This window comes from Pipistrellus hanaki, assembly GCF_964339955.1.
Source record: "Pipistrellus hanaki genome assembly, chromosome: 19".
NCBI classification, from domain to species: Eukaryota; Metazoa; Chordata; class Mammalia; order Chiroptera; family Vespertilionidae; genus Pipistrellus; species Pipistrellus hanaki.
In genome coordinates, this window is record NC_140521.1 from 11,179,748 (window position 1) to 11,200,807 (window position 21,060).

The following is a 21,060-nucleotide window of genomic DNA, read 5'->3' on the forward strand; positions in this document are numbered from 1 at the left end:
AAGAATTTAGGATTGTTGAATTATTTGCTTTAAAGCCTATTTGTACATCTGTGTATTCATGGATAGAGAGATCCTTATAGACTTCAGTGTATTGAACATTCTCATTAGAGAAGAGATTCAACATTTGACTAACTGTACAATGTACAAACCAAAGTAAGAGTTTAAAAATCACTGCAGGGAGATGAAAACCAAGTGTAAGGTGCAGAAAGTTTTAAAATAGCGGGCATCTTGGAGGTAAGCACTGTTTTCCAGTTTGTGAAAAAAAAAAAAAAATTGTAAAAGATATAATTTAAAATAAGATTTACTTCCAGTACTCCTTTGGAGGCCTGGTCCTTTGTCCCGAGAACTGCACAGAACTGCCAGGTTGCTGTTGGGTGCTTTGAAGATCTCGGTATTTCATCAGCTTGCAACTGATCATTGATTGCCTTAAGATTAGTTTAAGTTTTTACAATTAGCTGTTAAGTGGCCACATTTCTGCTCCCAGAAATTTGTATGTGTACTAACTAAATGAGTGTTAGTTTAGAAAGATGAGGGAGGTTGAGTGGATGAAGGCATTCTATTTTATCCAACACTGTATCTTGCTATAGAAAATGCTTAAAGTTTAAGTGACTGGAAATGAGGAATCTGCAGTTTTATGGGTATACTTGAGAAGCCAGGACTGTGGCATATCTACAACAAAAATTTGGTAATCACTAAAAATGAAAATCATGTTTTAATCACGTAACCAGTAGGATCTAAGGAATCATGTTCACAAAAGCTCTTCTCAGGTATGGACATCGCCACCTGGACAGGTATATGAAGCTCAAAACACTACCCTTTTAACCTGCCTAGAGCTGAGTTGTCCATTGTAGCAACTCGGTGGGAATTAGAAACTGGATGCTTCAGACCTGGGGAGAGGAGGTTAAGTCTGCTGGAAACTTAAATGAACATATTTATGAGCTGACTTGTTAATTACTCTTACATTAAGGGCCAAGATAAAGTTTAAGAGGAATTGGGACAAAGAAGAGTGACTAAAGGTTAGATTGTGAACCACCTTAAAGGGATATGCCTAAGCTTGACTTTTGGACCGTTAGCCATGATGCTCAATGACCACTAGGGTGCAGAGGCTCCGACCAGTAGCTATGACACACACTGACCACTAGGGGGAAGACCCTCAAGGAGGAGCTGCTGAAAACAGCAACTTTGCAGAGTGCCCTCTGGCACCCCTCAGGGGATGTTGGACTGCTGGTTTTGGCCCAATCCCTGCAGGCCAGGCTTAGGTACCCCACCTGCCAGAGGGACTCAGCTCATTCGACAGATGTCCTTTGAGCCCCAGTGCTCAAAGAGGTGCAGCCGGTGGGGAGGGACCTCGGGAGGTTGGCTCAAGGGTATGTCCTGCCTGTCTTGCCCAGTCCCGCCCCACCAGCCACCTTCTAATTAATTTCCTTTCAATATGCACAAATCCATGCACCAGGCCTCTAGTCAGGGAATAATAGGGCAATGATAGTTGTCTACTGTCTATTCATCTTTCATCTACATTTACTTATTTTCTGATTATAGAAGTAGGACATTTATTCAGCTTTTATTCTTACGTGTTTACCTGTACTAAGATAGGCCCAGGTAAGAGTTATCAGTTCATCAGCAATACAATGGAAGAGACCTTTAGTTTAGCAGTAATCTTGAGCCCTCCCAATCCCAGCCCCCATTAATAATTCCATACAATAGAATATTTTGTATGGACCTAAAATGAGTCCACAGACCAGGTAAAAGGTTTAAGTAGCAGAATAGCCGACTTAACCATTTAACAAGCATTTAAGTGCCTTCTCTGTCAGGCACTGCGGATTCAAGGATGAACCAGAAATATAGGATAACTGCCCAATTGGACCTAACAGTATAGTGAAAGAGACAAAAGTGATCAAGCATATTTTTAAGTATATTTTTTATTGATCTTTTTAGGTAGAAAGAGAGAGAAACATTGGCTGCCTCTTGTACACCCCCTACTGGGGATGGAGCCTGCTACCCAGGCATGTGCCCTGATCAGGAACTGAACCAGTGACTTCTTGGTGCATGGGATGACACTGAGCCATACCAGCTAGGCAATCAAGCAACATTTTAAAAAGCATGTTCAAATACGAAGCTACTATTTTCACAGGTCTCAGCTTGAATAAGACATTGGGATTTAGAATATTTGAGTAGGCTGTATGTTCAGCCTCATTCTTGTTTTACTCATTCTATGGTTTCAAATTTAGATATTTTGTAGTGCTTGCAGACCAATGGGGAGAAATGGGAACCATTTGGCCATTTAGATGAGTAATCCTTAACCAATTTAGATAAGTAATTCTTAACCAGAGATCACCCTCGAAATCATCTCAGGAGCTTTCACCAAATACGCATACCACCACCTGTCCCCAGGAGAAATGTGATTCTAGAAATAAAGGAACTTGGAAAATTATAGCTACCTTCACATTAACTTTGTAAGCTACTGCATCAATGAAATAAGAACAGATTGGTGTGAAAAAAGGGACAACACAGGGAAGTCCTTGCAAATTACAGCAGTTATGGGCATAAAATGAGATGGCTTATAAAAGTGACACCGAGCCAAAACCGGTTTGGCTCAGTGGTAGAGCGCGGGTCTGCAGACTGAAGGGTCCCAGGTTTGATTCCGGTCAGGGGAATGTACATTGGTTGCGGGCACATCCCCGGTAGGGGGTGTGCAGGAGGCAGATGGTTGATGTTTCTCTCTCATCGACGTTTCTGGCTCTCTATCTCTCTCCCTTACTCTCTGTAAAAAATCAATAAAATATATTTAAAAAAAAAAAGAAAAAGAAAAGAAAAGAAAAAGTGACACCGAGGAGGCGAAATGAGAGAAGTGCAAGATAAAACTGTGGAAACCTCCGAGAATTGTAAAGCAAGATGGCCAAGATACAGAAAAAGGTAAGAATCACACAGGTAACCGAGAATCAGGTATCGATTTGTCTAATAGCAACTTCAGAAAATAGACAAACATGAAGAACGAAATAAAAAATTTCAGAGACTGATGGTGATAAACTGGAGTTTGCAGTTAGAAAGGGACAAGTGTACAGCAGGAAAAATGAAGGGGGAAAACCTCCATAAATGGGGTCTCCAAGAAAAAAATAATTTACCAGAGAAAAATAGGTTACCTAACAAAGGAATGTGATTCAGTGGCATTAAACTTCTCAAGAACCCAACTCCAGGTAAAATTGGAATGCCTTCAAAACGTCTGTGCTTCTGTGTGTGGGGGAATAGGATGGTCCCAATTGTGTCCCTATAACTCTAAACCGAGCTGTGCGAATGCTTAAAGACAAAATAAAAGCACTGTTTGCTTTCCGTTCAGCTTTTCTGAAAAAGTTACTTGGGGAGGTGGGGGGAATCTATGAACGTGGAAAATAAATACAAGAAATAGATACCTGTGTGTTTAGGTGGCTCCTTCGCGTAGTTTCCGCTTCTGGTCACGTGGCTGAGGTCAACGGGCCACCCCGTCGCCGCCGCGCGACTTCCTCGCGGTCCTCAGACCGACACGTCACTCCTCGGCCCTCAACCAAACTGCCTGGAGCACGCTCTTTCGGCCCGCTCGCTCTCGGCGGCAGGCCAATCACAGCTCGGCGGAAGCACAAAGTCCCGCCTCCCGGATGCTAATTGACTTCTGTAGTTCCCATTCAAGAAGTGGGAGCTCGGCCTCGTTCCCGCCTCTGGATCTGACAGACAGTTCTCCGGCCCTATCATTCTTCCGAAGTGGCGGGTCGACCCTGAGCCAGCCAATGGGGGGCTGTCCGGGAGGAGGACCTGGCGGCCCCTGCCAGGGTTGAGTGCGCCGCTGAGCGGATGGCCGTGGGAGCTGAGCGGATTCCCGAGCAACGCCGCGGGCCTGGTGAGAAGGCCGCGGGATCGAACTGGAGGATTAGCGGCAGGTGCGGCCCAGGGCGTCGGTGGGATTGAGGAAGTGCCAGAGGTGGGGCTCCAAATTCGAAGGGATCGGGGGAGGCAGCCTGGCCAGCGTGGAGGAGGGGGCGTGGGGCGTGGTGGGTGGTGGGGTGCCCCGGAGTGGAAAGATGTGCAGGTCTGGGAAGCGGGTGCACTTGGGTAGGGGGGTGTGCGGAGTTGCCGGGATCTTGGGATCGGTCCTGGAGGGGAAGGCGCTCAGGATGCCGAGGTGGCGGTTGTCTGGCAGTGGGGCTGTCAGAGGGTCGGAGTCCCGGTGCAGGGGTGAGTGGAGGGGGGAGAAGGGGAGAAAAGGAGTATGGGAAGGTGGGGAAGGGTGCAAGCGAACTGGGGCGGGAAGGTGCTGTCTCCGAAGCTATAACCCGGGTGGGACAAGGGTGCCACGCTTGCAGGCACATCGGGGAGAAGGGATGTGGAGCGTTTAAGTGCCTTTGCTCGTGCTTGCTTGAGGCTGTTGGAAAAGGATCAGAGAGCTCACTGAGAACTCCTTTAAGGTCCGGCCTTAGGTTACCAGCTCCTGTGCTCAGCTTTCAGGTCGAGGTTCTGCTACTCTCCTTCCCTCTCTTACCCATTCTAGGTGGGGATCATATCAACTCAGCAGTATTAAGTTTTTTTGTTTCAGGCATTTCAGAAAACAAATGCAAACCTGAGGGATGTGGCTGGGATATTGACTTCCTGGAGTTAGGTGTTTATTCTTGATTTCAAGATAAGGCTTTCCGTTGCAATTATAAATAAGCGCATGTATAACTGCATCTCTGACAGTTAATTATGGAAAAGATGCTTGATTTTCTCACTGTTGAGCTAGGAATATAGGATTCTTCATGCCTTCCACCCAGTCCGGTGTTGTTCCCCCAGCTCCCACTCCTCTGGTAATTCTGGGGGGGGAGAGGGGATCAAGAGAGGCACAGGTTCCTTTTGATCCCCCTGCAGCCGTGGACTGTGTTGCATATCCTTTTATTGTTGTGTTCTTGATCACTGAGCCCTTAACCAGCTTATGGTATAAAAACACCTGCATTAGCGGTCAATCATGCTCTTTTAGTTGACCCTGCAGCCACTGGTCCTTGGAAGCTTGTAGCCAGTCAGTTGAAACTGAAATTTGGACCTGCAAACTGTGCTGATTCAGTCAGGCTTCTATTTCTCTGTTTTCGGTTCTGTATTCAATATCCATTCCTTGCTTGCGTTCATACATCCCTACCTCTTCTTGAATGCTCTTTCTCCTTGTAATTAAATTTTTCGCTGTTGCCAATTTTTTTTTCTATGTTCTTTATATCTCTTCCTCCAACCCCCATTTTTCTATTTTTGTGTTTTCTCTGTACACTTGTACCACACTATTGCCAATTTTGTGTGTGTACTTGTTAGCTGTGAGGACGTGGGAGACAGAATTATGGTGATAGGTCTAATCATTTCTTTTTAGTCTTAACACACACACTTGACTTGTGCCCACTTCCTTGCCAGTTGACTGTAATTCAGGCAAGACTCGGGCGTTAGTATTAGTCCTGACCCTCTCCGATGTATTCTTTGGCTCTCGACTCCTTCATGTTTCTCTACCACCATAAAATAAGCAAGTGACCAATTACTTTTAATGAAAAAAAAAAGTTATGAAAGAGAATTGGGTAAATGGAAGGTGTTCAATATCATCCTATGGTCTTGATTTTTCCATTTTAGCTCCTTGAGGGTCATCTGTTGCCACCCATCGATGCCAAGATGACTAAGCTGGGATTTTTGCGGTTGTCCTATGAGAAGCAGGACACACTTCTGAAGCTTCTCATTCTGTCAATGGCTGCTGTGTTATGTGAGTGTGCATGTGCACTCTTTCTTTGGGGGATGGGAAGGAGAAAATCTTGGGAGGAAAAAAAATCAAGAATGGCTTTCTTATTGTTTTCAGCAGAATCTGTTCCTTTTACTGTCCTCCATCAGTGTAATTTTATGAAGGCAAAAGAACAGGGTTATAAAAGGACTAGTGACATCTGGGAAAGAATGGGGAGCATGCTGTGCTAGTTCTATTTTCTCATAGGGCTGAATGAGATACTGAGGACCCTTGGATACTGAATTTTCAAAAAGACTGTGATTGCCTACCTTAGTATTTCTGTCTTTAGATATTTTAAACTTTTTATGAGTTGTAAGTATAGTCTTGATTGCCTTATCTCTTAGTTTGCTCCAAAGTTAAGGTTAGTTGTGGGGAACTCAACACATATAGAAGATGACCAGGTAAGTTGAGTGCAGTAGTAATAGGTGGATGTGTTATTAGAGGCATTGATAGTAACTAGTTAAATGTGTCCTGCCTAAGTGGAAAATGTGGGTATCATTATCTGGAGAGAGTGAACTTCTCTTTATGTGGGAAGGATAAACATTAGGCATCCTTTTATATTTTATTTTTATGTTTCTGTGACTCCTGTGCTGGATAATACTATTATCTTTAAAATTCTATTGTCTACTATTATTATTCATGGCACATTGAAATATTAATTCTCTGGTATTTGCAGCATTCTCCACTCGTCTCTTTGCTGTCCTGAGATTTGAAAGTGTCATCCATGAGTTTGATCCGTGAGTACATTTGTTTTCTTTGAGAAGCATTCAGGTTCATGGGTTTCAAATTCACATTCCAGTCAGTTCTTAGTGATGGGGATGCATTTTCTACATATTTAGGGGGGAAACTGCTCAAGTTTTCCAAAGGATATAATTTTGAAACATTTCTGTTAGAATTAATCAAGTGAGTCTCTTAAACTTATAAAGAATGTAAGACATTACTGGTATTCCTATCACTTTTAAGGTCTGCTTCTCAGCTGGGTCAACAGTTAGGGATGTAGATTGAGGGAAAGGGGCCTGTTCTATGTTTTTAGGCTAAAAAAAAAAAAAATCACAAGCCATGAACTTGAGATCCATGGCTTTTTTTTTTTTTTTTCTTCCCTGTTTAACAATTTACATAGTAGAAATTGGACCTATGAGTAAAGTACTAAGACTTTGAGAAAAACTTAAACATTATTAGTTTGATTAGGGATTTTGCTTATTAGATAAAAAAGATACAGGTAAAATACATTTATTGAGCATTCATTTTGTTCTAAGCACTGTTTTATGGATTATCTCTTAAACCTAACTACAGCCCGATGAGTGAAGGTAGTACTTTATCTCCTTTTCACAAATAAGACAGGAAGCTGAAAGAGAAAATTCAGGGTTACAACTTTAATAAGTAGTGGAACTAAGCTTTGAGTCTAGGTTTGTCTGTCTCTAGACACTGGAGTCATCATGTTATGTTGCCTAAGGCTTAATTAAAATTTGGAGAGCTAGAATTATAGGTTTTTGAAATATTGATGTCTTAAACATAGCCTATTCAGCGTATGGAGCATTGATTCAAAATGTTCCTGCATGTATTTGTAAATTTGTTGTTTTGTGTAGATATTAGAAAGCACTTTGAAGGCATATGGATACTTTTCTTTGGGATTCCCCTAAAACAATTCATATTTTTTCTCATGAATGAGGAAACTCACATCCTTGTTTCTTAATGACCAGTCAGGACCTTCTTTCTAGGTGGGCACACATTGAGGTGAGATGTCAGGGAAAGCAAGAATATCTGCTCTGTAGTCGTCATAGAGCTGGGAGAGACTGTAAAGATCTTGTGATGTGACATTTCCTCTTGCAGAGCAGAAAATTGAGGCCCGGGGTGTGACACTACCCCAGACCTATTCACACTAACCTACACTTTTCCCGCCTCCCTCTGCCTCTCCTACTGGTAGGCAAAGGACACATTTCTGACACATGTTGACTGCCTGTTACCCTGAGCCCTTCTGTCTCTTTGACAGTTACCAAAACAACATTCATTAGCAGATAGAGATTTCTGCCACTTCTGCTTTAGCTGTGAAAACGTTACTGACCAAGGAGGAAATAGGATTAGAGGGGTGAGCAGGAATGATGATTAGTCATGATTATCTTTAGTAATTAGACAATTCCATTTATTTATTTACTTATTTATATTTTTTGCCTTTTAAAAAATTACTTTTTAAGTGAGAAACTTAAGAGGTCACATAGGTTGGACCTAAAGAACTCTGTCTTTCCATGGATAATACTAAGCGTTTTATTTCAAACATTTTTATATAATTTACATTTTACACTCCTATGTAGGTGGCATTTAGAACTACTTTAAATAGCATGAGAATTAAGAAGCTTGTATTATGGAGTGGGTTAAAAAATGTTCATCCTGCAGATGGTGGTAAGCCACCATCTTTAGAGATGCCCATCACTTGAACTTATCCATGTGTCCTTGTATGTAGTATGGAAATGTTCTCTTGCATGTTCCTGTCACGTGAAAGAGTCAAATTTATTGGTGCCCACAGCTCAGCTGTTCTGTCTTTTGGGTGCTTGAACTCTCTGACTTGTGGCGGTGCCCACAACACGCCAGCCGGCTGCAGTGTCCTGCTAGAGAGAGCGCCTTCTTAGCATGTTAGGCTTTAGCTGCACTTTCTTGCAAGGGAAGCGTGCTTTGGTTGAGCCAAGCATGAACCTACAGATGAGACTTACAGTAGCATAAAATGACTTTCATGCTTGGCATAATTTTGGGTAGCAAACTGACTTTTATTGGAGTAATGATAAATTTCTTAGTGGTGTAACCTGAGGAGCAAAATTTACTGCAAATCAGTACAAGTGTTTGAGTATGACGAGGTGAAGACATGGATCCTTTTCCCCTTGCTGTAGGTACTTTAATTATCGGACTACCCGGTTCCTTGCTGAGGAGGGGTTTTATAAATTCCATAACTGGTTTGATGACCGGGCCTGGTACCCATTGGGCCGAATCATTGGTGGAACGATTTACCCAGGTGAGTGAAACAGGATTCTTTTTTAAAAAACAGAAATAGTATTTGTAATGGTGGAACAAATTATTTTATTTCTTACAACCTCGGCATCACTCTGCAAGCACTGCTGTGTAAGTACCGCACGCTAACCGATTGCGCCTCTGGAGCTCCTATTTTATTTCTAATATTTTCATTTTGTGACACTTGTAATTTCATTCTGATTGCAGTGTCCTAAAAGTGGATCTTATATAGACAGGAGAATGGGTATGGGAAAGTAGGCCTGGATAGTTCTTCCTAAATTCTGTACTTCTGACTGAACCTTTAAGAGAGAAATATAAGCCTATAGTAGTTGCTGTCTTAGTATTTCTGGTGGTTTGTCAAAACCTGTGTTGTTACTTTATTGATACTTGCATTTTTCCCTTAAGTGCTTTATCTTAGGACTAGAGGCCCGATGAATGAAATTCATGCAAGGGGCTCGGCCCTCGCAGCCCTGGCTTCGTCCAGAAGGTCATCTGGATGGATGTCCAGAAGGTCGTTCTGCTGTCTGCTCTAATTAGCATATAACGATTTTATTATTATAGATAACTTAATGGAGTTTCTTCTTCCTGTTGCAGGCTTAATGATCACCTCTGCTGCAATCTACCATGTACTCCATTTTTTCCACATCACCATCGACATTCGGAATGTCTGTGTGTTCCTGGCCCCTCTCTTCTCTTCCTTCACCACTATCGTCACGTACCACCTTACCAAAGAGCTCAAGGTGAGGATTTGTGGTGACAGGAGGCTTGGGAATGAATGTTGTTGAACGTCTGTAGTCAGTGGCGGTGGGTGGGGGTTTGAACCAACCTTAGCAGGGAGCCAGAGGCTAAAGACAGTTTTTGCTGTGCCGAATTATTGGTTCACTCCAGCTCTTCCCTGGAATATGTGGTTTCTTATCATTAACAACTATTTGTCCTTTAAAGAGAACATTTGGAGGTCAAATGTAAATTGTTCCATAAGGGGGGAGGAATATTTAAAATGTGAAATGTGAGGTTTGAAGTCCTCACACTCTAAAGGAGAGGAAAAACAACTACAGGACATAATTGTAAAGTGGTTAGTTATTTGTTGATTTATTTTAAAATTCTTAAACCACTTGGCTTCTGTAGGATACTCCATAATTCCGCCTCTCTTTCTAGGTTTCTGCATTGCTGACCCTGGCTCTTTGGAGGCTATTCTTAGTCGTGGTTATGGTGTCAGGGAGATACTTGAGAGGTGTTAAACTAGTAGGAGGGTTTGGGAAACTTGAGTTTAGTTTGGAAGCCTTTTCATGCTTTCCTTGCTGCCCTTGTTTCCAATTTGACTCTTATTAACAGACAAGTTCTTCCTCACGTTGGGTGTCAGTTACATTCTGTTGTTCCTCTCTCCTGAGCTCACAGATTGCCTGGTGATAGTGCAGCTTGATTATCTAAGCTCCTGTAATCTTTAGTTCGGATAGCTCTGTGGGCTTTTTAGCTCTAATAATAATTGTCTTCCTTTGCCTATACTTGCATAGCTTTTAGAAGTGTGACTGGTATTCCTGCAGTGTCACAGATACTGTTAGCGGTAGGGATTCATAAGACTGGGGATTCACCAGCCAAACAGCCCACTCGGGGCCAGGGTCTGATGTCTGACAGCTTACGTGACTTGTCTGTCCTTAGCATATGTGTTCTGTTTCAGACTTGATACCATCATGGGGAGTTGGTATGAAGTTTTTAGCTGTCTTGTGCTGTGAACATTTCTAGCATCACATTTACCTGTGAAAGTGTTGGCTGTTCTCTGAGCCCATGTTAAACAGAAAGGACGAGTGGATCCTCTCAGAGATGCGTTGGTGTTAACTTCCTGTTGTCCTTCTTTCCTTACAGGATGCAGGGGCTGGACTTCTTGCTGCTGCCATGATCGCTGTAGTTCCTGGGTATATCTCCCGATCTGTAGCTGGCTCCTATGATAATGAAGGTAAGACTGAAATGCCAAGGAAGGTCTGTCCACTTCATTTTCCCCTGAAACTTCACGATGTGCAGTAGAACCTGGGTTCACATGTATTATTTAGCAATAGCAAAAGTGGTATCTGGGCAAGAAGATTAGAAATAGGCAGGAAAGGATCTCAGAAAAGTTTATATTCTCTTCCTGTCCTCTCTTCTAGAAAGGAGGTAGCATTTGACTCATCCCTGGACTTATAAAAGTAGAATTAATTATTAGTGTTGAATGGCACGCTTGTTTTTAACATTATTTATTTGTTTCATTTTCCTAGATGAGCAGCATGGATGTTCTTAAAACTATGACTTTTACTTCATATTTTCAATTCAACCTATGTTTATTGAGTGTTATTAGGAAAGAAGTATTAGGTATATAAAGGTAGTAATGAATAAGATTATAGAGATAGATAATGAATAAAATTATACTGGCCTGTATTTTATGAAGGAAGGTAAATATAGTATGGGCCTATAAAAATAGCTAGTAACAAGCAGATAGTATTGTGTACCAAGAGAGAAATATGAAAGGAATACTTTGGGAATGTAGTTAAAGGAGACATTAATTCAGATTTGGGAACCAGGGAAGGCTATTGGGAAGTAGTTTAGGTGAACTGGATCCTGAGGCTGGTACTTCCAGCAGGCAAATATTAAAGAGGGGCAGTCAGGAAAGAAGGATCTGCTTGTAGTAAGATGAAAATGCAAGATGTAGGGGATATATTTAGGATTACACTAGCAGGGAACTTATTAACTGGAAAAAATAGTAATGATAATGGCCAACACTTACTGAGTGCTTGTTGTGTGCGAGATATATGTTAGCATGTAATTATTAAGTTTGTCTTCACAACACTTATGAAGTAGATACTATTATGGACTGATTTGTACAATAATTATGCTATAAATGGGTAGTAAAATATGAATTAGGCAGTTTGTTCCAGAGTGGTGTTCTTAAAAAGTATGCCAGTATGGCCCTTTATTGACTTTTTGTTGCATTATTTCTGCAGGAATTGCCATCTTTTGCATGCTACTCACTTACTACATGTGGATCAAAGCAGTAAAGACTGGTTCCATCTATTGGGCAGCCAAGTGTGCCCTTGCTTATTTCTACATGGTAACTTTTCACTTCTTTCTTCTAGGAGTTTCTCTATGTTTGAATACCTACTGGGATCAACTATTATAAATTGGAAGTAGCTCTTGAGCTTTGAGACTATGGAATGGAAGCTAGAAGTCTACTGTCTCTTGTATCCATACAAAGACTAACCCACAGCAGGCATGGATGTTGATTATATAATAGCAAGATGTTTTAATTTTTAAAGTTTTCCAAATACCATATTTCCTATGGGTGCATATTAGTTGACCAACTCTCTTTTCTGATTTGCTCCCCTTTATATATCTATATTTGTTTGATTTTACACATACTCTTAGACTTCTTCCTTTAACTGCTTCCACTTGCTCATGTTTCCCACATATCCCTAAATTCTCCACGGGAGCTTAAAATAGCTTGCATCTAGAGTAACCCACCCTGAAGGTTGGGTGCCTCTTATTTTGTGATTTCTGATGTCAGGAGCCACAGGGAATAGGGGATTGAATTATAGCAATGGCGTGAATTTGGCTTTCCTATTTAAAGAAATCAGTTATTTAAACTCTTTAAGCCACTTGGCATAAATAAAGTTTATTAGTTATTATAAAGGTATGTTCTTTAAAAAGGTCACAGGTAATATTCCAAGGTGTGCTGGCGGTGGGAGGAGGAGTGCTCAGAGGAACTGTTCTTTTTCATCCTGTCATAGGTCTCTTCATGGGGAGGCTACGTGTTCTTGATCAACTTGATCCCTCTCCACGTCCTGGTGCTGATGCTCACGGGGCGCTTCTCCCACCGGATCTATGTGGCATACTGCACCGTTTACTGTCTGGGCACCATTCTCTCCATGCAGATCTCCTTTGTGGGCTTCCAGGTGAGCTGTCGGCCGAGTGGGACTTTTAGCATCTTGTTCTAACCAGCTCCACCTACATTGATTTATCTTGGATTCTGGTGAGGAGAGTAAGACTTATTCACAGTCTCACTTGGATTGCTGGTGTTAACTGAAATAACAGAATCATTGGCCATTAAAGTCTCCTTCCAGGAGTTCGTTAATGTTTGCTCTGTGAAGTTTGACTGTTAATTTGGCTTGGGTTTGTAGGAAGAGGAGAAAGAAGTAGTTGGGCTGAGCTGCCTTGATGAAAGTGATTAAAGTTATTCCTAATACTTTTTAATGATAATGACACCATTTAATGATAATGATCCCTAAACTTCGTAAAGGGGCCTAAGCAAGCATATTTCAGGAAGCAGAGCATAAACCTTTTAGCACATTACCCTCCAGAGTTAAGAGACAACTATTCAATCCAAATAATATAGTGTGTTTGGTTTCTCATGTTGGTCTCATGAAAGTGGAATCCTTATTCAGAGGTCAGCAAGTATTTCTTTACTGACCACCTATATGCAGTTTGCTAATCACTGGGAAATGTGAAAAGAAACAATATGGTCCAGTCCTGCTGGGGGAAAAGACGTACATGCATCTGTCTAATAGTCTATAGTATGTGGTTCTGGAAATGTAGTTCCTAGACCAGCAGCATCAGCAGTATCTGGGAACTTGTTAGAAATGCAAATTCTGGTGCCTCCCTATAGACCGACTCGGGGTGAGCTCAGCAATCTTCTCCCTCCCCCCGCCACCTACCATGATCATGATACCTACTAGAGTATGAGAACAGGTAAACAAAAGTTCCGTGATGGAAGAGATCTAAAGTTCAGAGAATGCAGAGGGGAGTGATGGATTTCAGTTTGGCAGATCGGGGGAAAACAATATTTGCATTGGGCCTTGAGTGATGAGAATTTCAGTGAATGCAAATTTTAGGATAATGAGAAAACTGCAGTGCAGGCTAAAAGAATAGCCTGAGCAAAAGCCAGAGATGTGATAGCGTATGTATTCTTCGGAAAACATAGCAGGTGATTTAGACCCTCCTCTAGATTGTCCCTAGTTCCTTGGTGGCTTTAGAACTCATTTGCCCCATTGGTCTGAATTAGGTCAGGGTAATTCAGGTCTAGACTGGACCCATTCCTTTTCTAACATTATTCTCATACATATACTTTCATCAACAGCCTGTCCTCTCGTCTGAGCACATGGCAGCCTTTGGGGTCTTTGGCCTCTGCCAGATCCATGCCTTTGTGGATTATCTGCGCAGCAAGTTGAACCCCCAGCAATTTGAAGTTCTTTTTCGAAGTGTCATCTCCCTGGTCGGCTTTGTCCTTCTCACCGTGGGAACTCTCCTCATGCTGACAGGTAGGAAAGGTTCATGTCTTTTAGTATTAAGTGTGAATGGGTTTGGACATAGCATAAACTCCAAAAATATGGGTTAAGAAAGATTCCTTCTTTTTCTCTTATTTCTCTTTTCATTATTAACATACAAAGTCCTACTTCCTCAACATTTGTTTCACTTGTCAGTCTAGTGTTTGGATTCAGCAAAACAAAGAATGTTTTGTTAGATCAGCTGTTAATCTCAGAAGAATCACACTTGATCAAAGAACCATATCTTACCTTGCTAATTGTTTTCCTTCTTTCTTTTTTTGGTTCCTGTCCGTAGGGTGGGAGAAGTCCTAACACTGCTTGCCAAACCCTACAGCATGGGCTCATCGGATCCCATGTGCGCTACACCACAGCTGTTTAGTTTGGCATGCCACATTTTCCTCACTTCCACTTCTCAGAGGCTGATGTGATTTTGCCAAGTTTCTGTGTATTGTCTAATCTGGAGCAGCACTAGAGAACACAGTAGACTTATAGAGTTGGCCTTGGTTTGACCAGATTTGGCCTAAACCCTTCTAGGAAGCACTTCTGCCTCCTGTCTGAGTTTATGTACGGCCTGACTTTATTTTGCTTGCTTTATTGATGAAAGTTAGAAGGAAAGGAAGGAGTGAAATTCTCCCAAGTATTGATGGCATTTGAACAAAAAACCTAGTCCTTCTCTGTCTTGAGAATCTTATTGAAATGAGAAGTTGTGATTAGTTAGGATTAGATGTTATTTTGTTCCAGGAGTGATTGTGAAATATTTGTTGTCTTTGCTGCCAGGAAAAATATCTCCTTGGACGGGGCGTTTCTACTCGCTGCTGGACCCTTCTTACGCGAAGAACAACATCCCCATCATTGCCTCTGTGTCTGAGCATCAGCCCACCACCTGGTCTTCATACTATTTTGACCTGCAGCTTCTTGTCTTCATGTTTCCAGGTCTGTGTTCTAAAGTGGCCTTCTTTGTAAGAATCGCCATTTGTTTCAAAATAAGTAAAATATCGTCATCCTTGTGTTTTTTTTTTTTCTTTGCCTACTTACCCTGTGTAGTACAGAGGATGGCTAAGTGTTTTTTTCTGAAGCAGAGTAAATGGTAGAAGTAAGTAGTTGCAGACCTGGGAAAGTTCGGACTCAGTTTTGTGCTCATTTAGGTGTGAAAATGTGTATTCAGGGTGTTTGTGTGGCAATACTTCTAATGTACCTCTCCCCCACTGCCCATCCCTGGGTCCTCCCCCTTAATCAGCAGCATTGAAATCCACAATGGCCCTGGCTGATTGTGAAGCCTCTTCATCTAATGTATCTTCCGGCCAATCCAGATATGTTTTTTAGAATTTACCCATTGTACTGGGCTTCCTTAAAAAATTTATAAAATAACATACATTTTTCTCTTACTAGGAAACTAAGTTATCTGTTGTAAAAAAAAATAAAAAAAAATAGATAAGTGAAAAAAGTTAAAAATTTCAGGAATTCTCACCACATATCTGTTGCTACTATTAACATTTTTATGTATATTCATCCAATTATTTATTGAATAAAAATTAAATGCTAGTTTTTCCCGATTATTTTAAATTCATAGGGAATCAAGATAATTTTTTAGTATTGTTTTAGAGAAATAATATTTAAGATACATCATTTGTTAACTTTTTAAAAACTACAGAGATGTGTAATGGAGAAGGCAAATGGTCCATAATCTCTATAGCAGTATTTTAATTGTAGCATATTAATTTTATAAAGTAAAATATGCTCTAATTTTCCTTCTTAATGTTGGACATTTATGCGGTTTCTGATTTTTTGGTATTTTAAAGACTGCTGTAGTGCACATCTTCCCATGTATGTATGATTGGTTTTTTTAGCTGCTTTTTACTTTTACTCTTGTAGTTGGCCTCTATTACTGCTTTAGCAACCTGTCTGATGCCCGGATTTTCATCATCATGTATGGTGTGACCAGCATGTACTTCTCAGCTGTAATGGTGAGGAAGTCCCTCAGTCCTAGCACAGCTTCCCGCTCCTGACTCTGGGTGCTGTTTTGTTTCCTGCATAGCAGGATTCAGAAAGTACTGGTGATTGTGCAGATGCTTCCCTCTGAGCATTGAGCGCTGCCTTGTAAAACTGCTCACTGGTTGATCCTTCACAGGAAGGTGTGAGCACTCATGCGTTCTGATTGCGGGGGCTACCTTTCTTGTATTCACGATCCTGTGTTAGGCAGAGACACTTCTGCCCTTGTTGGAGAAAGTAACCCTGGGCAGGTTCCTTCCCTTCTCTTTCTGAATGTCTTAAAAAAAAAGGGATATGACGGAGGCTTGTTGAGTTGTTAAAACAGGAGAGGTTTTATATCTTGTAACAAGACTGTTTCTCACACGTTAAGAAACATTTAATATTACTCAGGACTCATACATATGTACATATATGTATAACTGAAAAACGAAGGATAAGAAATATATACTTCTACTACTGTAGATTTATCAATCATTTTCTCTCCTATTTTGTTCTATTTCATTGAAAAGTCATGTTTGTTAAAAACCCCTAAATTAATGTCATGATGTACTCATAGGTTGAAAACTATAATTTGTAAAACACTGATTAGACTGTAATCTTGCACCTGTCTCTTTCAGGTGCGTCTCATGCTAGTGTTGGCACCTGTTATGTGCATTCTTTCTGGCATTGGAGTCTCCCAGGTACTGTCCACTTATATGAAGAATCTGGACATAAGTCGTCCAGACAAGAAGAGCAAGAAGCAACAGGATTCTACTTACCCCATTAAGAATGAAGTGAGTATAAAGCAACACTAAGAACAGGCTTGGGAAACTATGTGTCCGTGTGTGTATGTTTGTGTATGTTTTTGTTTTTGAGTAAGGGAGTAAGAGGACTGTCATAAGTGGTCAGAATTAGCTTACATAGTCCCAGACTTATTTTGACTCATTTATATTATTGACTGTGTATAAGAAGCTGTTCTGTGTTGTGTAAATTTAATTTGGTTTTATAACACATTGTTTTCCTTGTTTAGGTGGCAAGTGGGATGATACTGGTCATGGCTTTCTTTCTCATTACCTACACCTTTCATTCAACCTGGGTGACCAGTGAGGCCTACTCTTCGCCCTCCATTGTGCTGTCTGCTCGTGGTGGGGATGGCAGTAGAATAATTTTTGATGATTTTCGAGAAGCGTACTATTGGCTTCGTCACAATACTCCAGAGGTAAAGATTTGGGAAAAGGGGAGTTGTGGGTAGGATAAAGGGGGAGACATTTGATGTTATGGTGAATCAGAGCTTTTAGAAGGATGGAAAACTTGGAGAAATTGTAACTATAAGACTCTAGTGTTGAATGAGCTTTAAAGGTCATCTCCACTCAATTCAGGATTTCCTCTATAATGATCCTTACTGGTATTGATGGTGATTTTATCATGAGATGGACTATCCCAATTATATAAGAAGATAAGTAATACATGTTCATTGTAAAAAAGTCAGAAAATAGAAGAAAAAAGACAAATTTTCCATAATGGAATCACTTAATGATAACCACTTTTAACATTTTGGTTTATACCTCTGAGATTCTGAAATGATTCCCCCCCCGCCCCCCCCCCCTTTTTTTTAATATTCTTAGTGATTTCAGAGAGGAAGAGAGAGAGAGATGAAAACATTAACATCAACGATGAGAGAACCATCGATTGGCTACCTCCTGCACACCCCCCACTGGGGATTGAGTCCACAACTTGGGCATGTGCCCCTGACCAGAATCGAACTCAGTCTGCAGGCTGGTGCTCCACCCACTGAGCCAAACCGGTCAGGGCTGAAGTGATTTCCTTTGCAGAAGCTATTAGAAATAGCACTTCTGAGTTAGATTCGTGAGGAGTCCCAACTTTAAGAATTTTTTAATCCTTTCCCATTATATCCTGTGATTTGTGTTTCCCCCCATTATTACAACTGATTTTAAAAGAATATATTAAAGACCATTTACTTAATTGGTGGAGCCAGTCTATTTGGAAACATGGAACAGTCCCCTATATTTCCCACTCCATTATACTTGTTTGTAAAAAAGTGATCTACAATGAAAGTATTGGGAATGTTGGATTGTGTTATTTGCACTGAGATTTCATGATTATATATAAATGTAGGACCAGATGCAAAGATTTATTTTTTGTTGCATGCATTACTTTGTGAAGAAATTGATTAATTAGCCATGCCTCATTTCCTATTAGATGCCTTTCCACTCCATTTCTTGTATGTGATGTTTGGAGGCAGTGGGAAAAGCTTGTTATTTTCATTTCCCATTACTTCTTTCAGGATGCTAAGGTCATGTCATGGTGGGATTATGGCTACCAGATTACAGCTATGGCGAATCGGACGATTTTAGTGGACAATAATACGTGGAATAATACCCATATTTCTCGAGTAGGGCAGGTGAGGTAAAGGGATCATTTGAGTGTTTGGCCCACAGGGTCTAGTGGGAAGTACTTCTCCATGAGGGATCATATGACCTGGAATTTTGTTCTGAAAAATGTGCGTGTCTTTTTCTAGGCAATGGCATCCACAGAAGAAAAAGCCTATGAGATCATGAGGGAGCTTGATGTTAGCTATGTGCTGGTCATTTTTGGAGGCCTTACTGGGTATTCCTCTGATGGTAATGTACTAGATTCTACTTCTGGCTGTAGGGCATAGATTCTAAGAAAACTAGATGTTGCTCCTATTTTTCTGTCCTTCTTTATCTTACTAACATATTTTCTTAGTTGGGGAAATTCCTAAGTATTTGCAACTTGAGATTTTTTTTGGCAACAAGTAGAAAGTAAATGTAAATATTTCTCATGTAGGTACAGCATGCTGTACTTGTCTAAGGTCTAGGAGTAGTTCTACAACCAGAAAACAACATAAAGCTTCTGAAATGAACTTAATATTTAATTTTTTTAGTAGGGTTAAGCCAGAGAGTAATCTTCCAGCTTAAAATGTTTTATATATATATGTATGTGCCTAGTGCAACCTGGGCTTATGCGTTGATGGGGAATGGAACTAGCAACCTCTTGGTGCATGGGGTCAATGCTCAACCACTGAGCTACATTGGACGGGACCACATATGTCATTTTAAAATGTCTGTTAGCCAGATCAAAATAAAAATAGCGGAAATGAATGTTATTTATTCTTATTTAGCTTTTTAGTTGAATTTATTGGGGGTGACATTATTCCCCCCATTATTAAAACTGTTTTTGATATTGTTAAAGAGCATTTATTTAATACAATTATCTGATAAGGCCAGTCTATTTGGAAATATTGAATAGGACATTGGTTAATAAAATTACGTGTGTCAGATGTACAATTCTATAATAAATCAGCTGTTTATTGCATTGTGAATTTACCACCCCAAATCAAGTCTCCGTCCATCACCATTTATCCCCCCTATATCTTCTTCCACCCCCCCTCCCAGAAATGAATTTTAATAATTTTATTTAACTGAATATTATTATTTAATATGTAGTCAAGATAGATAGTTTAGCTCCAGCAATCTTTGTAATACAGCAGTTCTTTCTTTTTTCTCCTTAGACATCAACAAGTTTCTGTGGATGGTCCGGATTGGAGGGAGCACAGACACAGGCAGACATATCAAGGAGCATGATTATTATACTCCAACTGGGGAATTCCGTGTGGACCGGGAGGGTTCTCCAGTGCTGCTCAACTGCCTTATGTACAAGATGTGTTACTACCGCTTTGGACAGGTCTACACAGAAGCCAGTGAGTGATTCTTCGCAGCATTAATAACGATAGTAAAAACAGTAATAGCTAACACGGTGTTTTTCACTGCGAGGCTCTAAGTTCCTTACATCTGTTAATTCATTTAATTCTCACAGTAGCCCAAAAAGTAAATATTAATATTATTCCCATTTTATATATGAGGAAATTAAGGTACAAATAGGATACTTAACCACCCAAAGTCACAAGTGGCAGAGAGGAGTGAGACTCAGATTCCTTAGGAAATCTACACTGTAGAAAGAAGTGTATCCCATTTTTTTGTCCTTTTCTAGAGCGTCCACCAGGTTTTGACCGTGTGCGGAATGCTGAGATTGGGAATAAAGACTTTGAGCTTGATGTCCTGGAGGAAGCATATACCACAGAGCATTGGCTAGTAAGGATATACAAGGTGAGCAGATGTTATACCGTCATCTTTGCACATCGGTTCTAGTGCTAAAAGTGGACTACGTATTTCTCAAATAGGGACATCTCTAATGTCTGAAAAGTAGCTTGCAATTCATTTTGAATTTTGTTTTTGTTTAGATTGTTCCTAGAGAGAAAACACCCTAGTCTGTTGTCATTGTGGCAGTGTTGTCAGTGATATATTTCCATTTGGGGCTGGACTTGATCTTTTAATAATTGTCAGGCTTCAGTGGGGCAGAGGGTGGGATGGAAAAAGTGTGTTTGTGCTTTCGAGCTACTGTAGAATTTGTGAAGAATTTCTAGCTAACAGAAGAAAAGATTGAGAACCCTTGATATATTGGAAGGTAGATAATTTATACTGCTCCTCACAGAGGTATTTCAAAGGCTAAGCAGAGGGTAACTAGTCTCAAACCAGTCACAAAGCCAAACCGGGCAGGGGCATCCAGTGTAATCCCTCCCCGTCTGGGTGACCCAACTCAGTAGAGAAGCTCTCCTAAATTGACCCAATTGTAATATTAAACTGACATCTTTCTGTTGTAGGTAAAGGACCTGGATAATCGAGGCTTGTCAAGGACATAAACAATGCATCCAGCTCTGATACGCTTCGCACTGAGCGCGTCCCATTTAGGATGCCGAAGATGTTTTTAAAATATGCAGTCTATAAGAACAGAGCACCATGGGATTAGAATTGTCTGGAAGTTTTGCCCTGGGCAATATGGGCTGGGCCAAATGCAATGATTTTTTTTTATAATTCTGAGAGGTTACCAAATGAAATGTCATGGCTTTACTTTGGTCAATTAAAGGGAGGGAATTTTTTTTTTTTTTTTTTTTAATGTGCCTTATTTGTTTTTATTTTTGATTGATTTGAGGAAAGCAGAAGTTTATGCTGGGCTGATAAAAGG

General features: G+C 40.7%; 2 protein-coding genes across 5 annotated transcripts in view; one reads left to right on the forward strand and one right to left on the reverse strand.

Moving 5' to 3' along the window:
* FEZ1 (fasciculation and elongation protein zeta 1) overlaps positions 1 to 3,579 on the reverse strand; it is a 63,013-nt gene extending 59,434 nt beyond the window's left edge. For both annotated transcript variants that reach the window (XM_084867571.1, XM_084867570.1), the window contains exon 1: positions 3,408 to 3,579. The gene's annotated coding sequence lies outside the window, so the exon portion shown is untranslated. The remainder of the gene's footprint in view (positions 1 to 3,407) is intronic.
* A 189-nt stretch (positions 3,580 to 3,768) lies between these two features.
* STT3A (STT3 oligosaccharyltransferase complex catalytic subunit A) lies at positions 3,769 to 20,981 on the forward strand. 3 transcript variants are annotated; one of them, XM_084867326.1, is made up of 18 exons: positions 3,769 to 3,908; positions 5,605 to 5,731; positions 6,423 to 6,483; positions 8,626 to 8,747; positions 9,338 to 9,483; positions 10,604 to 10,694; positions 11,713 to 11,819; positions 12,496 to 12,660; positions 13,842 to 14,022; positions 14,806 to 14,961; positions 15,901 to 15,992; positions 16,635 to 16,790; positions 17,027 to 17,215; positions 18,302 to 18,418; positions 18,536 to 18,638; positions 19,550 to 19,738; positions 20,029 to 20,144; positions 20,699 to 20,981. In XM_084867326.1, the coding sequence occupies exons 2-18, from the start codon at positions 5,644 to 5,646 to the stop codon at positions 20,735 to 20,737; spliced, it is 2,118 nt and encodes a 705-aa protein (XP_084723452.1). In that variant the 5' UTR covers positions 3,769 to 3,908; positions 5,605 to 5,643; the 3' UTR covers positions 20,738 to 20,981. The 3 variants fall into 3 exon arrangements, with proteins under 3 accessions (XP_084723452.1, XP_084723454.1, XP_084723453.1); XM_084867328.1 differs by having other exon boundaries at positions 3,786 to 3,868; XM_084867327.1 differs by having other exon boundaries at positions 3,815 to 3,949.
* The last annotated feature ends 79 nt before the right edge of the window (positions 20,982 to 21,060 follow it).